The 12,152-nt window shown below is 40.3% G+C and overlaps 1 protein-coding gene across 1 annotated transcript; it reads left to right on the top strand.

The window, feature by feature from the left end:
• Positions 1-269: 269 nt before the first annotated feature.
• ARF4 (ARF GTPase 4) lies at positions 270-11,154 on the top strand. The gene is made up of 6 exons (XM_084214754.1): positions 270-571; positions 6,536-6,616; positions 7,082-7,191; positions 8,292-8,363; positions 8,880-9,005; positions 9,891-11,154. The coding sequence occupies exons 1-6, from the start codon at positions 505-507 to the stop codon at positions 9,975-9,977; spliced, it is 543 nt and encodes a 180-aa protein (XP_084070880.1). The 5' UTR covers positions 270-504; the 3' UTR covers positions 9,978-11,154.
• Positions 11,155-12,152: the final 998 nt, after the last annotated feature.

The raw sequence follows: 12,152 nt of genomic DNA, 5'->3' as shown, positions 1-12,152 counted from the left end.
CGGACCCTGGGACCCTCTCCCCGCCCCGCGGCTGCGAGCGGAGCGTTACCGGGGCTGCCACCTGTCCCCGCGGCCAGGGCGGGGCCGCCGCAACCGGCGTGCTCCGCGCGACCCGGAAGCTGCGCGGGACTGGCGGGCGCGCCCGCCTACATCCCCCGTCGTGTCCCGCGGCAATAGCAAATGAGCGCGAGGCTCAGAGCTGCGCAGAGCATGCCGGGAGCCGTAGTCCCCGCCGCGCCGCGGCCGTGTGGCGGAGGGCGGTGCCGCGGCCGGGGGATGTGGCGAGCGTGACGTGATCGTGTCCGCGTTGGAGCCGGGGCGGCCGCGGCGATCGTGACGTGGCAGAGACCGAGCGAGGTCCCCGGTCACAGAGCACCCGCCGCCGCTGCCGGGCTCGCCTCGCGCGCGGAGAGATCCGTGCGCGTACACCGGCCGGGCCGCGCTCCCTCCTGCCCTCCTTCCCTCAGCGCTCCCCCGCCGCCGCCCAGCGCCGCCGGAGCCGCCATGGGCCTCACCATCTCCTCGCTTTTCTCGCGCCTCTTCGGCAAGAAGCAGATGCGCATCCTTATGGGTGAGGGCCACCGCAGAGCCCGGACCGGCTGGGGCCGCGTAGCCGAGTCCCGCCGGAGGGGGGAGGGAAGGCCGCGGGACGGGCCGCGGGTCACGGCGGGGGAATCGCCCTGTCCCGGACTGCGGGGCGCGGACACCGTGCTCTGCCCATCCCATGGGCTGGGGGGGGCGCTGGGAGAGCGACGGGGAGCGGAGGGGTTGAGGATCGGGCTGTATTTGCCCTTCATTTTCTCCCGCCGTGTGCTCGTTCCCCTCCCTGCCTCGCCCGCCGCTCCCCGGTCCCGGCGAGGCCGAGCCCCGCTCCCGCACCTGCGCCGGGCCGCGCGCGGAACAAAGATGGAATTGCGGCCGGGCAGGGCCGCTGTCCCTGGGCCGGGCGCCGAGCGAGCACCGCGCCCCGGCCGTGCCCTCCTGCCCCGGCACTGCGGCTCCGCGAGCTGGATGTGACAAAGCCTGGTGTGTGCAACACCAGGGGCGTATGAACTGCCGTATAATGGCCGATTTTCGGCAGCTGTAGGGTGCTGTAGTGTCTGTATCCTGGCTCTCGTGAAAGGGCGTTTCGGTATAGCCTCCGTGGGCATTAGTTTTGTGCCTCGTGTACAAACCGATAAAATCCTCTAGGCAGCTCTTGCAGTGCTTGCTTAGTCTTACTGTCTCCCCCGATAATAATTTATTTTTAATGTCCATATATTTTGAAATTATTTGTTCTCTTGATACAGACTGTGTAGGAGTTGAAGCCAGTGGCTCTTGAAGATTCTCACTTTCAGATTATAGTTCAAAAGGTCAAAGCCAGCGCATACTGCATTGGTATTTCCTCCTCCGCTTCAAGTTCTTCCCTGCCTTCTTCCACCCACCTACCCACCCCTGCAAGCTTTATGTACAAACAGTTATTAGCCTCTAATTTTTTTCTCAAATTCTGGTACCAAAGTGAATGGAAATTGGTTCATGGTCGTTGACTGAAGTAGCTTATCCTAAGAAACTGAATAAAGTGCTCATTTGGATATAGCCAGCAAGGGGAGTGGGTTCTAACTGTGAAACTTCCTGGCACACACCCATCCTTAGTGCTGTCTGGATATGCACAGCAGACACAGTAGTGCAGCTTTTTAAAATTATAATCTTTCAGGTTCTCCATATATTTTGTGATGGTAACGTTTGTTATTGCATACCCAGTAATTTTTATTGTGTCTTAACTATTTGAAATTAGAGACTATTATCAATTTCAAAATAATCTGAGTCATTTTAGTCTTCAAGACAACTTAGTACATGTGTTGGTTTCAGGGAGGTGATTTGGTTGTCTCCCTAAGAGCCAGACTCTTCATAGGACTTTTAATGAATGAAGTCAAGTCTCCAAGTGAGCTTGACTGTAGGATGTAGGGTGAGACAGAGTCTGTGGTATTTGTAGTTCTGTTACTTTTTGCAAAGTACTGAAAACAGGAAAGTGATGTCATGCAGATCTAAACTGTTTGCAAGGCACTTCATTGGTAGGAAATCAGGTTGAATTTAGGTTAGAGATGGCTTTGGAAGGTGCATTTTCTAGCAGTTGGTTCAAATGAATTTTTTTTGTATTTCTTAAAAATTTTTATTTTCAGGCCTTGTATTAAAATGCAGGGCTGGATCAGGGCACAGGACAGCACTGTATTTGTTAGGTAGTGTAGGAGAGTAGAACTCAGGGTATGTTGTGGTGAGAGTCTGTTATAGGACATAAACTGGATGTTTAGAAGCAGAATGTTACACTGAATATGACATAATTTGTGTATAACTGTAACACTAAAACTAATCTCTTGATAGCATTCTAGATTGTCTGTCAGCAATTTGAGGAGAGATGTCTGAATGAAAACAGAATAGAATTAACACTTTTCCTTAAGGTTATAATGTTCAGTGTATGGTTTGAAAATGGGGCTTTTACAAGGTCAAACATTTAAGTTTCCATATGTAGAACACCAATTAAGAAATAACTTTGTGGGGTAAAGTACTGAGGGGAAAAATATTATGTGAGTTGATACCAACAGACAATTAATTTATAATTATAACTTCCTTTTCACAGCTTTCTTCTGTTTCTGCAGACTTGAAGATTAATTAAAATTAATTTAGCTCCTAAAACAGACTTTGTGTTATTGAGTTCTGCAGAATTTGAGTATTTCTCATCAGGGACTATTACCAACAGCACTCACTTATATTTTATGTTCTCAAATTCCATTTATGATATGAAATGGATATTTAATGTTATACTGTAACTGAAACTTTGGTGGTTTTTTTTATGTACTAGTATAAGTAAGTATTTTTCAAAAATATTAAGTTACTATTTGAAAGAAATGCATGAAAAGAAGATTCATGCATTTTCTTTATAAATAGGCATAACATGAGGGAAAAGAAAGAATTGTGGGATAGGGCTGAATGTCTGAAAGTCAGATTCAGCATTAAGAGTAGAAACACTGAGTCCTAACCCTACATCTGTCTGTGAAACTCTTCAGTGATGGGTTTTTGTCATTGAAAAAATAGACAGCCATTCATTGTGCACCTTTCAGTATCATAATTTAGTGTTCTGTGTCTTGGTGGAGTTGTGCAAGTGTTAACTGATACAGTAACTACTCAGGAGCTTCAGATACAAAGGTAATTATTCTTTGGAAATTGTGTCACTGCAACAGATCATAATAATTTTGCTGGTTTTTATTTGGGCAGGTGTTGTTTTAGACAACTGTTGGTTTGCATGCTGTTGGCTTTCTGTAGTTTTTATGAGGCTTTGTGCTGTGATAAGAGAGGCAGCTTGATATTCAGCCACCAGTGATCAGAGTAGGAAGTTGCTTAATGAAGGATGTGATGTGGTCAGGGATGCTGTATCTAGGGACAAGTGAACTAGAATCTTGAGATTTAGAAAAACAACTGACAGGCTGTGAATAAAACACTCTTAAAGAGATGTAAAGGGCTTAGAACCACTGTGATTTTAGCAGCGCCTGAAAGCATTGTAGATATTTTTTCTCCAGCTAGAGGAAGAGGATGTTTGATTCAGTTTAAGGTGAATGGTTGCAAGTACAGGTCTGCATTTCCCATTTGTACTGTATTGTAATCTTGGTGCTTTGCAGTACAATTGCTTAACGTTACACCCCTCATTGAATCTCTTACACCTTGGTCTTGACAATGGTCAGTCAGCCAGTAGAATCAGGAATTTACTTTGTTTGTGGATTTAAGATGTGATTTTTAATCTTGAAGTTTACGTTGTGGCAGTAGCTCATAAGTTTACATTTAGTGTTCCAGTAAATGTAAACATGTTTATTCTTGGATTACTAAAAGCAGTAGTTACACTTCCTACCAGCTCAAAACATTAAATGTGATTTAATGCTCTGAAATTTTTTAAAATTACAGATTGGAGTAAGAAATATGAATGGAGGCTATGCTTTTCATTACTTGCTTCTTTAGACTTCATAACATTTGCAGTTTGGCCAAAAGAGGAGAGTTTTGCCAATAGGGTCACAGGGATTTGAATAAGGTCCTTCCCTCAGTTAAGCTTCTGCCTCAAGTGTGAAGTCAGAAGAAGAAAACACGTGCCCATAACCCTGTAACTCAGCCTGCCTTGGTGCAAAGTCCAACAGCTTAATCAAGAGTTGTGGGTAAGAGTGGATTTAAGCAAAGTCTGGGCTTTGTGCTTGCATAGGCACTGTAGCCTTCTGCCAGCACCACTGAGGTGCATGAGGGTAGAGTGGATAACTGGGGCAGTATTTTCGTAATATGGCAAGTAGTTTAAAATTCTCTACTAGTTTCTAATTTCTTAACTCTGAGTCACGTCTTCAAATGGATCTTGATATCCTGTATACTTTCTTTGGAATGAGATTAGCTTTTTTCTTTGTCTTTATCTGTGTTAGTATAAACCTCAAATACACTCAAGCAGTTTGCGTAGACAGTGGCATCTTTCTTACATTGGTGATTTTAACAGATCTTGTCAGTGTTTGTTATATTGATAACAGAGTAATTTTTTTGGTGGGGAGCAACAAGAGAAGAGTTTTGAGTAGTAGTTGTAACTCTAATTGGTTCACTAAATTATCTTATTATTAATTTACTGGGAAAAAACCCTATCATATCATGTAGAGGCATTATATGTACTTAAGAGGGTCTGCATGTCCTGCAAGTGCTTACTTGAGGTTGAGCTGTGTGAAAATAGTGTTGGACTTCAAGCATTGTGCTGTTAAAAGCATTGGTTTTCAGCATAGGTGCAGTATGTGAGGATTCTGAGGTCATCTTAGAGAGTTTTAAAAGGTGACCTGACACTTAACTGGTGTGGGGAAAATTGTGGCATTTAGAAGTTTCATCACGTGCAACTTCTTGTGTAATTTCTGCTGCATTGTGACTTTTTTTGTTCATGTTTGTGTTTGGTTCTGAAGCAGTCGAACACTTCAACAATAGCAAACTCAAACCCCTTACATTTCATTTGGAGCAAATTTAGAGTCAAGGAACTTTGGTTTTGATGGTAGATTTCCACCCCACACCCTTTCTTTTGTGCTGTCATGACATTAAGAATTAAAACACCTTTTTTTTTTTAACATACAATGTTAAAATTAGAAAAAGAAACTGCATTGGTATGTTTAATCTTATGCACACTATTGGAATATAGGACAATTATAGATAGGTTTTTAAAATTAGTTTGCTGCAACAGCAGTTTGTGTCTTGAGAAAAAGGAGGTTTTTCAAGAGTTTGGTTTCATTCTGAATGAGCAGGTAATTTTTGAATCCCCCTTTTTTTTGCAATGCTAAGGAAGCAGTTGTATTATTAATAGGCAAGTCACCAAACCACTTAAAGCTTAATATATTGCTGTTGCAGAGTTGGAAGTTAACTCAGAATGCTTAAGAATGTGTGTTATCCTTATAAAATGAGGATAGCATTTGGTTTCTTGCAAAAACATTAATTAACTCTTTTGATGGGAGGTATTTTTGTTTGGGCAAATGTTACTGACAAAAGAGACATTTTGTGCTGTGGTGTTTAGTAACTGCTGTTTATGGAGGTGCTTGTGTGTTTGGTACTGGGTTCTGATTTAAAGAATTCTATTTTGAGTTACATTTATGTGTTCTAAAATGCTTAACAATAAGCAGTTTCACAAACAGTTTCAGAAAACTACAGTGTATGCTTGCAGTGTTGGTGATATGTCTAAAAAATGTGTTTTAGGCTTAATTTTATTTTATTTCGGAAGTGTCCCATATTTGCCACATAGCTTACATTGAAAAACAGCAAGTTTAAGTTTTGTTTTAGAAACAGAACAGCAAATTTAAGTGCAGAAGGTCTTCTGTAATGACCAACAGTCATTAGGAGGAAACTCCTAATGGAAGCATCCTGGTGGATCTCACTGTATGGAAATGATATTCTGAAGAATACCTACAGCCCTTGTGGTATATGTGGAGGGATGATGAGAGCTGCCTGATTGTGGTTTTTTCAGTGCTAAAGAGATGTTTTAGCAAAGGGAGGAGAGGCTGGAATAAGGGACGAGTGTCTTTCACGTCTAGTGCCAGCTTCAGTTGGTGCACGTGTGCCTGTGAAGCTGAGCTTTGCGGGAGGTTGAGTAAGTGAGGCCTTCCCCAGCTTAGTGAAGTAACAAATGTGTGATCAGTTGGAAACTGTGCTGCTTGTAGATTGTTGCTAGGCTTGTAAAATCTTCCTGATTTACACAGAAGAAACTTTCAATGTGAGTGATAAAGCTTAATTAACACAAATACTAAGGAAGATTCCTTGAAACTTGTGAGCCTGTAGGTTGTGAATGGAGGCATCTTATTGAGCTTGTTTTCTTCATTACTTGTTCTCTCTCAGTGCTGGGTAGAGGAGATTGGGAAAAACCTACAGTAGTTCCTCAGCAATGAGTTAAAAGTGTTTAAAAAGCTGTTCCCAGTAAAAACCCCATAATACTCTGCATGTAAAATGACATGCTTTTAAGTTAGCAGGCTGTAGTTCAGTTTGTGAACTAAAGCAAGTTTTCTCTTCCTTCTAGTTGGTTTGGACGCTGCTGGTAAGACAACCATTCTTTATAAACTGAAACTAGGAGAAATTGTCACCACAATTCCCACTATTGGTAAGATCACCAGTTCTCTATCTTTATTCTTGTTTTTCTAAACCTGATGGGCCTCTGAAGAATGCAGGGATTTGCTCTCTTTGTAGGTAGAATAAGAATCAAGACAAACATAACTGTGTCAGACTAAAGAGACATCCAGACCAGAATCCAGCTACTGACTGTGGCAAGTAGCAGATGCCCAGGAGGACAGGAACCAGATAAATAGCACCACTTCCCCCAAACATCATGAGCCTCACAGTTTGTGGCTAAAGATTTGCTCAGCCACTTGGACTTGGATTTAAGTGATTTGTGGTTTTTCCCCCTTCAATCAGTTTTCTTCTTGATTTATCAGTTCAGTATTGATAAGCCATTTTATACATATTTGGGAGAAGTGTACCTTAGGAAGTATCTATCTTTAACATGGTTAGAATTATGTTTTAACACTGGAATTAACTATTTCTAATTACTGAACTCCTTCATTTTTAGGTTTTAATGTGGAGACGGTAGAATATAAAAACATTTGTTTCACAGTTTGGGATGTTGGTGGTCAAGATAAAATTAGACCTCTTTGGAGGCATTATTTCCAAAACACACAGGTAAGAGTACTCAGATGGCAATAGTTAAAGACCTACTTTGTAAAGCCTCATTGTGTTTTGTAGAGTACATATGGAAAGTTGTTTTCTTTCTTTCAGAAAGGCTCTGCACTACTTCCTGCAGCTTCTGAGGGTACCCAGATTTTATTCTAGTTGAAGCTAGTTTGTTCCCCTGAAGGTTTCAAACCTAGTTGTGAGTGTAGCCTCTCAATGATTAAGTCCTTTAGGATCTACCAGTGTTCTGTAATGTGCCAGAGCAACTGGTTTGTTGTGAGGAACTCTTAAAATATATGGCTTTTACTATGCTAAATCAGTGTTTTTAGTAAGCTGAGTATCTAAAATATGGTAGATCTTGTTACCAGTTGATTGAAAAGTGCTAGCTTCACAATGATGTGCCTGCCGTCAGTTTTTTGATACCTTTGGTTTACAAGTAGTGAGGGAAGTTGCTTTTTAGTATCAGAAAACTTCTGCAGTGAGTTTGTTTGGGGTTTTTTGGTATTTAATATAGAATTGTATCCCTGATACTGGTGTGCAGCATGATGCATATGATTGGTGCAGAAAAATATAGAGGTCTGGATTGACAAAAGGGAGCAATACTTATTTTCAGTTCCTTATTACTGATCTGCTGCTAAATACTTCTAAAAGATACTTCTCTTTCCTTGAAGAGAATGATAAAAGCAAGGTTTTCAGACTGAAAGGTTAAGTAAATTGTGTAAGAAGAGCACTTGAATAACAGAGATACTGTTTAGAAATACTGTTTGATACAAACTTTTTTAAACAAATTCAAGCATTACTTTAAGGGTGTAGGTTTTTTCAGTTAAGTATGAGATGGTGAAGCACTTGTGATTTTCAATACAGTGAGTGAACGGGGAGGGGGATGAGTTAGTTTATGTGATTTTGCTGCATTTTTTCCCCCTAACTTTAGGTTGAGACATAGGTATTTGTTTAGACACACATCATGCATTGTTTAAACAGAAATTTCTGTTAAATTTGTCCCCTTTCTTAGGTAAGCAATCACAATATTCAATATGAGTATTTTGGTGGTTTAAGAATAGTGCTGCATATTTACATTGTTTTTTTAAAATCTGCTTCACTTTCTATAGGGCCTCATTTTTGTGGTAGACAGCAATGACAGAGAGAGAATCCAGGAAGCAGCAGAAGAGCTTCAGAAAATGGTAAATATCAATATCTTCTGAGGTGTAATTGTTAGACTGACTTGTTCTATTTTTGAATGTTTGTCAGGTTTTCTAAGAGTTTTAGGATTTTACAGTTTTAGGGAGTCTGTACAGAGCATATTGTATTCAGCTGGTAATTCTGGGTCACATAGTGCATCGAGTTGTAGTTTCCACTCTGTGGAGAGCCAGTAATGTGTCAGAACCTTTCATTCATTAAACCTTGATAGAAATGCAGTGGGAAAAGAATTTTGGAAGAACAGATTGGTGCTAGAGAATATTTCATCAGCAAGACACCCATAAATTTAAACTTTTTAAATTGAAAGGTGACTTCCTTAATTGCAGGAGTTCTGTTGTATACTAGTTAAATTTCATTCAATACTTGCTAGTGACTTCAGGAGCAAGAATGAAAATGTTTACAACCCTTAAATCAGTATTTAGATTTTTTCTTAGTGTTTGTTGAAGTAACTGACTTGCTTAGCTGAGGCAATTTAATAACATGCCTGTTTTTTCTGTTAGCTTCAGGAGGATGAGCTGCGAGATGCAGTGCTGCTTCTGTTCGCAAACAAACAGGACCTGCCAAATGCCATGGCAATCAGTGAAATGACAGATAAACTAGGCCTTCAGTCTCTGCGTAACAGAACTGTAAGTGCTCAGCTTTCTGACTGCTGAACTCTTTTCTCCCTCTATTATTTATCATCCACGTAAAGTTCCTCTAAGGGAAAGGGTAGCTTTCACCTCTTTCTCTAGAAAGATGCACACATCTGCTGTTCAACTTCATAATGCATAATTCAGGTCCTTGTTCAAATAAGTGATTTAGAAATAATCCAGTGTGTTCAGCTGTTAGTGGTGTTTCTTTTCTCACCTTTTCCTGAAAACATACAAACAGTCCAGTCTGTCATTGAAATGCAGACATCCAGCGTTTCACAAAGTATGTGATGGGCTTTCCTGTTTTCTCAGTAGTCTGGGAGAATAAATGCATTCTGCATTCCCACCTCCAGGAGGAAATTACATAGCTTCTAAAACATTAGATTTCAACTGCTCAAGCTTTAGAGACACAGGTTTGCTTCACATGAACTATCCCACCTTTTGTAATGTGAGTGTCTGTGTTGGCGCACTAAGATCCTGACCATAGAAGCTGTTTCAGAGGTCCAGTCATGTAGATAATTCCATATTCACTTCCCAAAGAGCAGTCTTTCAGAGACAAGAAGTAGTTTTCAGCATGTAAACCAAATACAAGTTCTCTATTTGTTTCTTGATGCCTTAAGCTATGTTGTAGCCCTTACTAGGCCAGCATTTGAATTTCTGGGTAATGTCTGAACCTCCTCTACACTACATGTACTTCTCAAACTTTTTTAAAATACCATTTGTTCAATCTTGACTCTACTTACGGCACAAAACAGTATTTAAAGAACACTGGTATAACACACACATGTAAGTATAACAACACTGAAGAGTGTCACACACTGTCATAACTTAGCTTGCATTTTGTCAGTATTTAAATTGAATTTTTGTGTTCTACATTAACAGTGGTATGTCCAGGCTACCTGTGCTACGCAAGGAACTGGTCTGTATGAGGGACTTGACTGGCTGTCAAATGAACTCTCAAAACGCTAATTCCAACTGGATGACTCTTTCACCAGGGACATGTTTGATATAAGTGGTCTAGGCTTGTTACAACAAAATTAGTTTGCATCTTGGTTATTACAGTATCTGGAACTGATATTTGGGCAGGATATTACAGCGTTTCAACTTGTTTCGTTGCCAATTTATTGTTTACCGAGCTACATGTTGCAAAGGTAGCAATATGCTTGGGTAAAAATCTCCTTAACTTGGAAAAAGTGTATCTTCTGATTTTATTCCCCTTGTTAGCCTAAATGCCTGAATATAGTTATTGTGACATCTATAAGATCTGTTTTGAATACTCTTTGAGCCCCAATAAATTAATGTTTTAATTTTTTTTCTCCCTGCTACTCTTAGTTTACTGATGCCCTGTTTCATTCCTCAGACAGTCTGCTGATTTAAAAATGTAGCATTCCGTATGTATTTATTTCTCTCCCTTGCCAAAAAGATTTCCTAATTCTGCTTGTTCCAAGCCAAGGAAATGCTCTAAAACACTATACAAATCTACTGCACTGAGGATCATTTTATTAATCCTTGGGTTCTGTCAGCCCAACTTGCCTTTGTGTGAATTGGATTTGATGGGTAGAATAGTTCTGTGCTGGTTGCGAAGAGCTCATGTTGAGGTTGTTTTTAATATTCAGCAGATTGTCTTCCTTTATATTGTATCTTTTTTTTTATGTTGCATGTTGCTTTTTGGTATCAGCCTGACTATTTTTGCCCAGTGTATAATAGTTCTGCTGAAGTTTTACTGTTTGTTGGTGAACATATCTTCATAAGGAAATTTTGGAAAATTCATGAAACTCAATGGATTCGTTTCTTCATAACCCACTTGGAATTATTCCTAATAAAATTATAAAATGTATAGTTCTGTGTATTCTCTTCTTGATTCCTGAAATAGTTGAATGCAAATTATCATTTATTCTTTCTCCATATAGTGAGCTTTCCTGCAGCTTGAATATGGACACCAGTCTCAAATTTTCACTTGTTTGGAGCTGTGTAGAGTGGGACATGGAAGGGAGGCAACCAAGTTGTATACAGTGCAGTAGAGTAGCTGTCATTGGGGCTTACATAATTCTGTAATGTCTTTTGAAGTTGTAAATCTAAAATTCCTTTCAAGATGTCCAGATATGAAAATACTAACAGTTAAAAAATTGTAATAAAACAAATTTGAACTGCCTGAAAAGCATGCATGTCTGTTTCATAGTTTTATCTACGTGTCAAATCCTACATGGGTCCCAGTAGGAGAGTCACACGTTCTGTTGGTGGCTAGCTGGGAAGGTAACCTGAGTGCTTTTACAGGGGTATAGCAAATATTATAATAATGGTGATAATCACCCCCAAAAATCATCTCTATACAACTGCTACTGTCCGTTTTTGTATTTCTGTCTCTTACACCTTTGTAGTTCAAAAGGCATAAATTAATATGTGTTTTGAGGCTGCTACTAATGGGTAGTTTAGAATCTATTTTTCTGTTTCCTGTCTGCTATATAGAAGCAAATACTGTTCAACCCTCCAATTAAAATGTGCTGTCCTATTGATTGGATGTCTTTAGGAACCTGAAGTATGATTCTTTTGCAGTTTCAGGCTAAGTGCTTCTCATTTTCCACCCAGGTCTGGTTACCCTTGCTACAAGAAATCCCAGTGACAAGGTCTGGTAAACTCAAGCTAGTTTTGGTTCAGAACACCTTCCTGGGCAGCTTCTGCTGTATGTGAGGTTTAAATTCTTAGGTGCTGTTACTGTGAGCACAGGTAAGCAGGGAGGATTCCAGAGTTTTTGAATAGAGTCCTTAAATGTCTTCCATGTGTAACGGAAACCCAGGAGACAGTGTAAGGTGAGAAGGGTTTTGCCTCTACCTTTAATGAATTGCTGATTACTTAGTTAGCAAAGCTGATATACCCATGCATTTGATGAGTATCTGTTGATGTGCACATTTCTAGCGATGAAGTTCCTGGAATTAAACCTTAAAAGGTACACCTTGTTCAGTAGAGACAGCTTGTCTCTAATACAAGTTGGGTTTTGTAGTCCCAGTAGGTTAAAATAAACAATGCTTGTTACACAGAGGTAGTCTTTAAATGAAATAGTAGATACTTAAATTAGGCCTATTACCATGAAGGAAACATTCTGTTTGGTAGAGATTTAATTGTTTAAATGAGTAAGTGTTCAGGTTT

Source organism: Fringilla coelebs (genome assembly GCF_963513975.1).
Source record: "Fringilla coelebs genome assembly, chromosome: 13".
NCBI lineage: Eukaryota > Metazoa > Chordata > Aves > Passeriformes > Fringillidae > Fringilla > Fringilla coelebs.
This window is presented reverse-complemented; position numbering and strand designations above follow the sequence as displayed.

Bases quoted from the DNA above. Each gene is read 5' to 3' on its own strand.
- ARF4 (XM_084214754.1), top strand. From the start codon at position 505: ATGGGCCTCACCATCTCCTCGCTTTTCTCGCGCCTCTTCGGCAAGAAG. The intron at 572-6,535 runs GTGAGGGCCACC...TCTTCCTTCTAG, and splicing joins GCAGATGCGCATCCTTATGG to TTGGTTTGGACGCTGCTGGT. The intron at 6,617-7,081 runs GTAAGATCACCA...CTTCATTTTTAG, and splicing joins CACCACAATTCCCACTATTG to GTTTTAATGTGGAGACGGTA.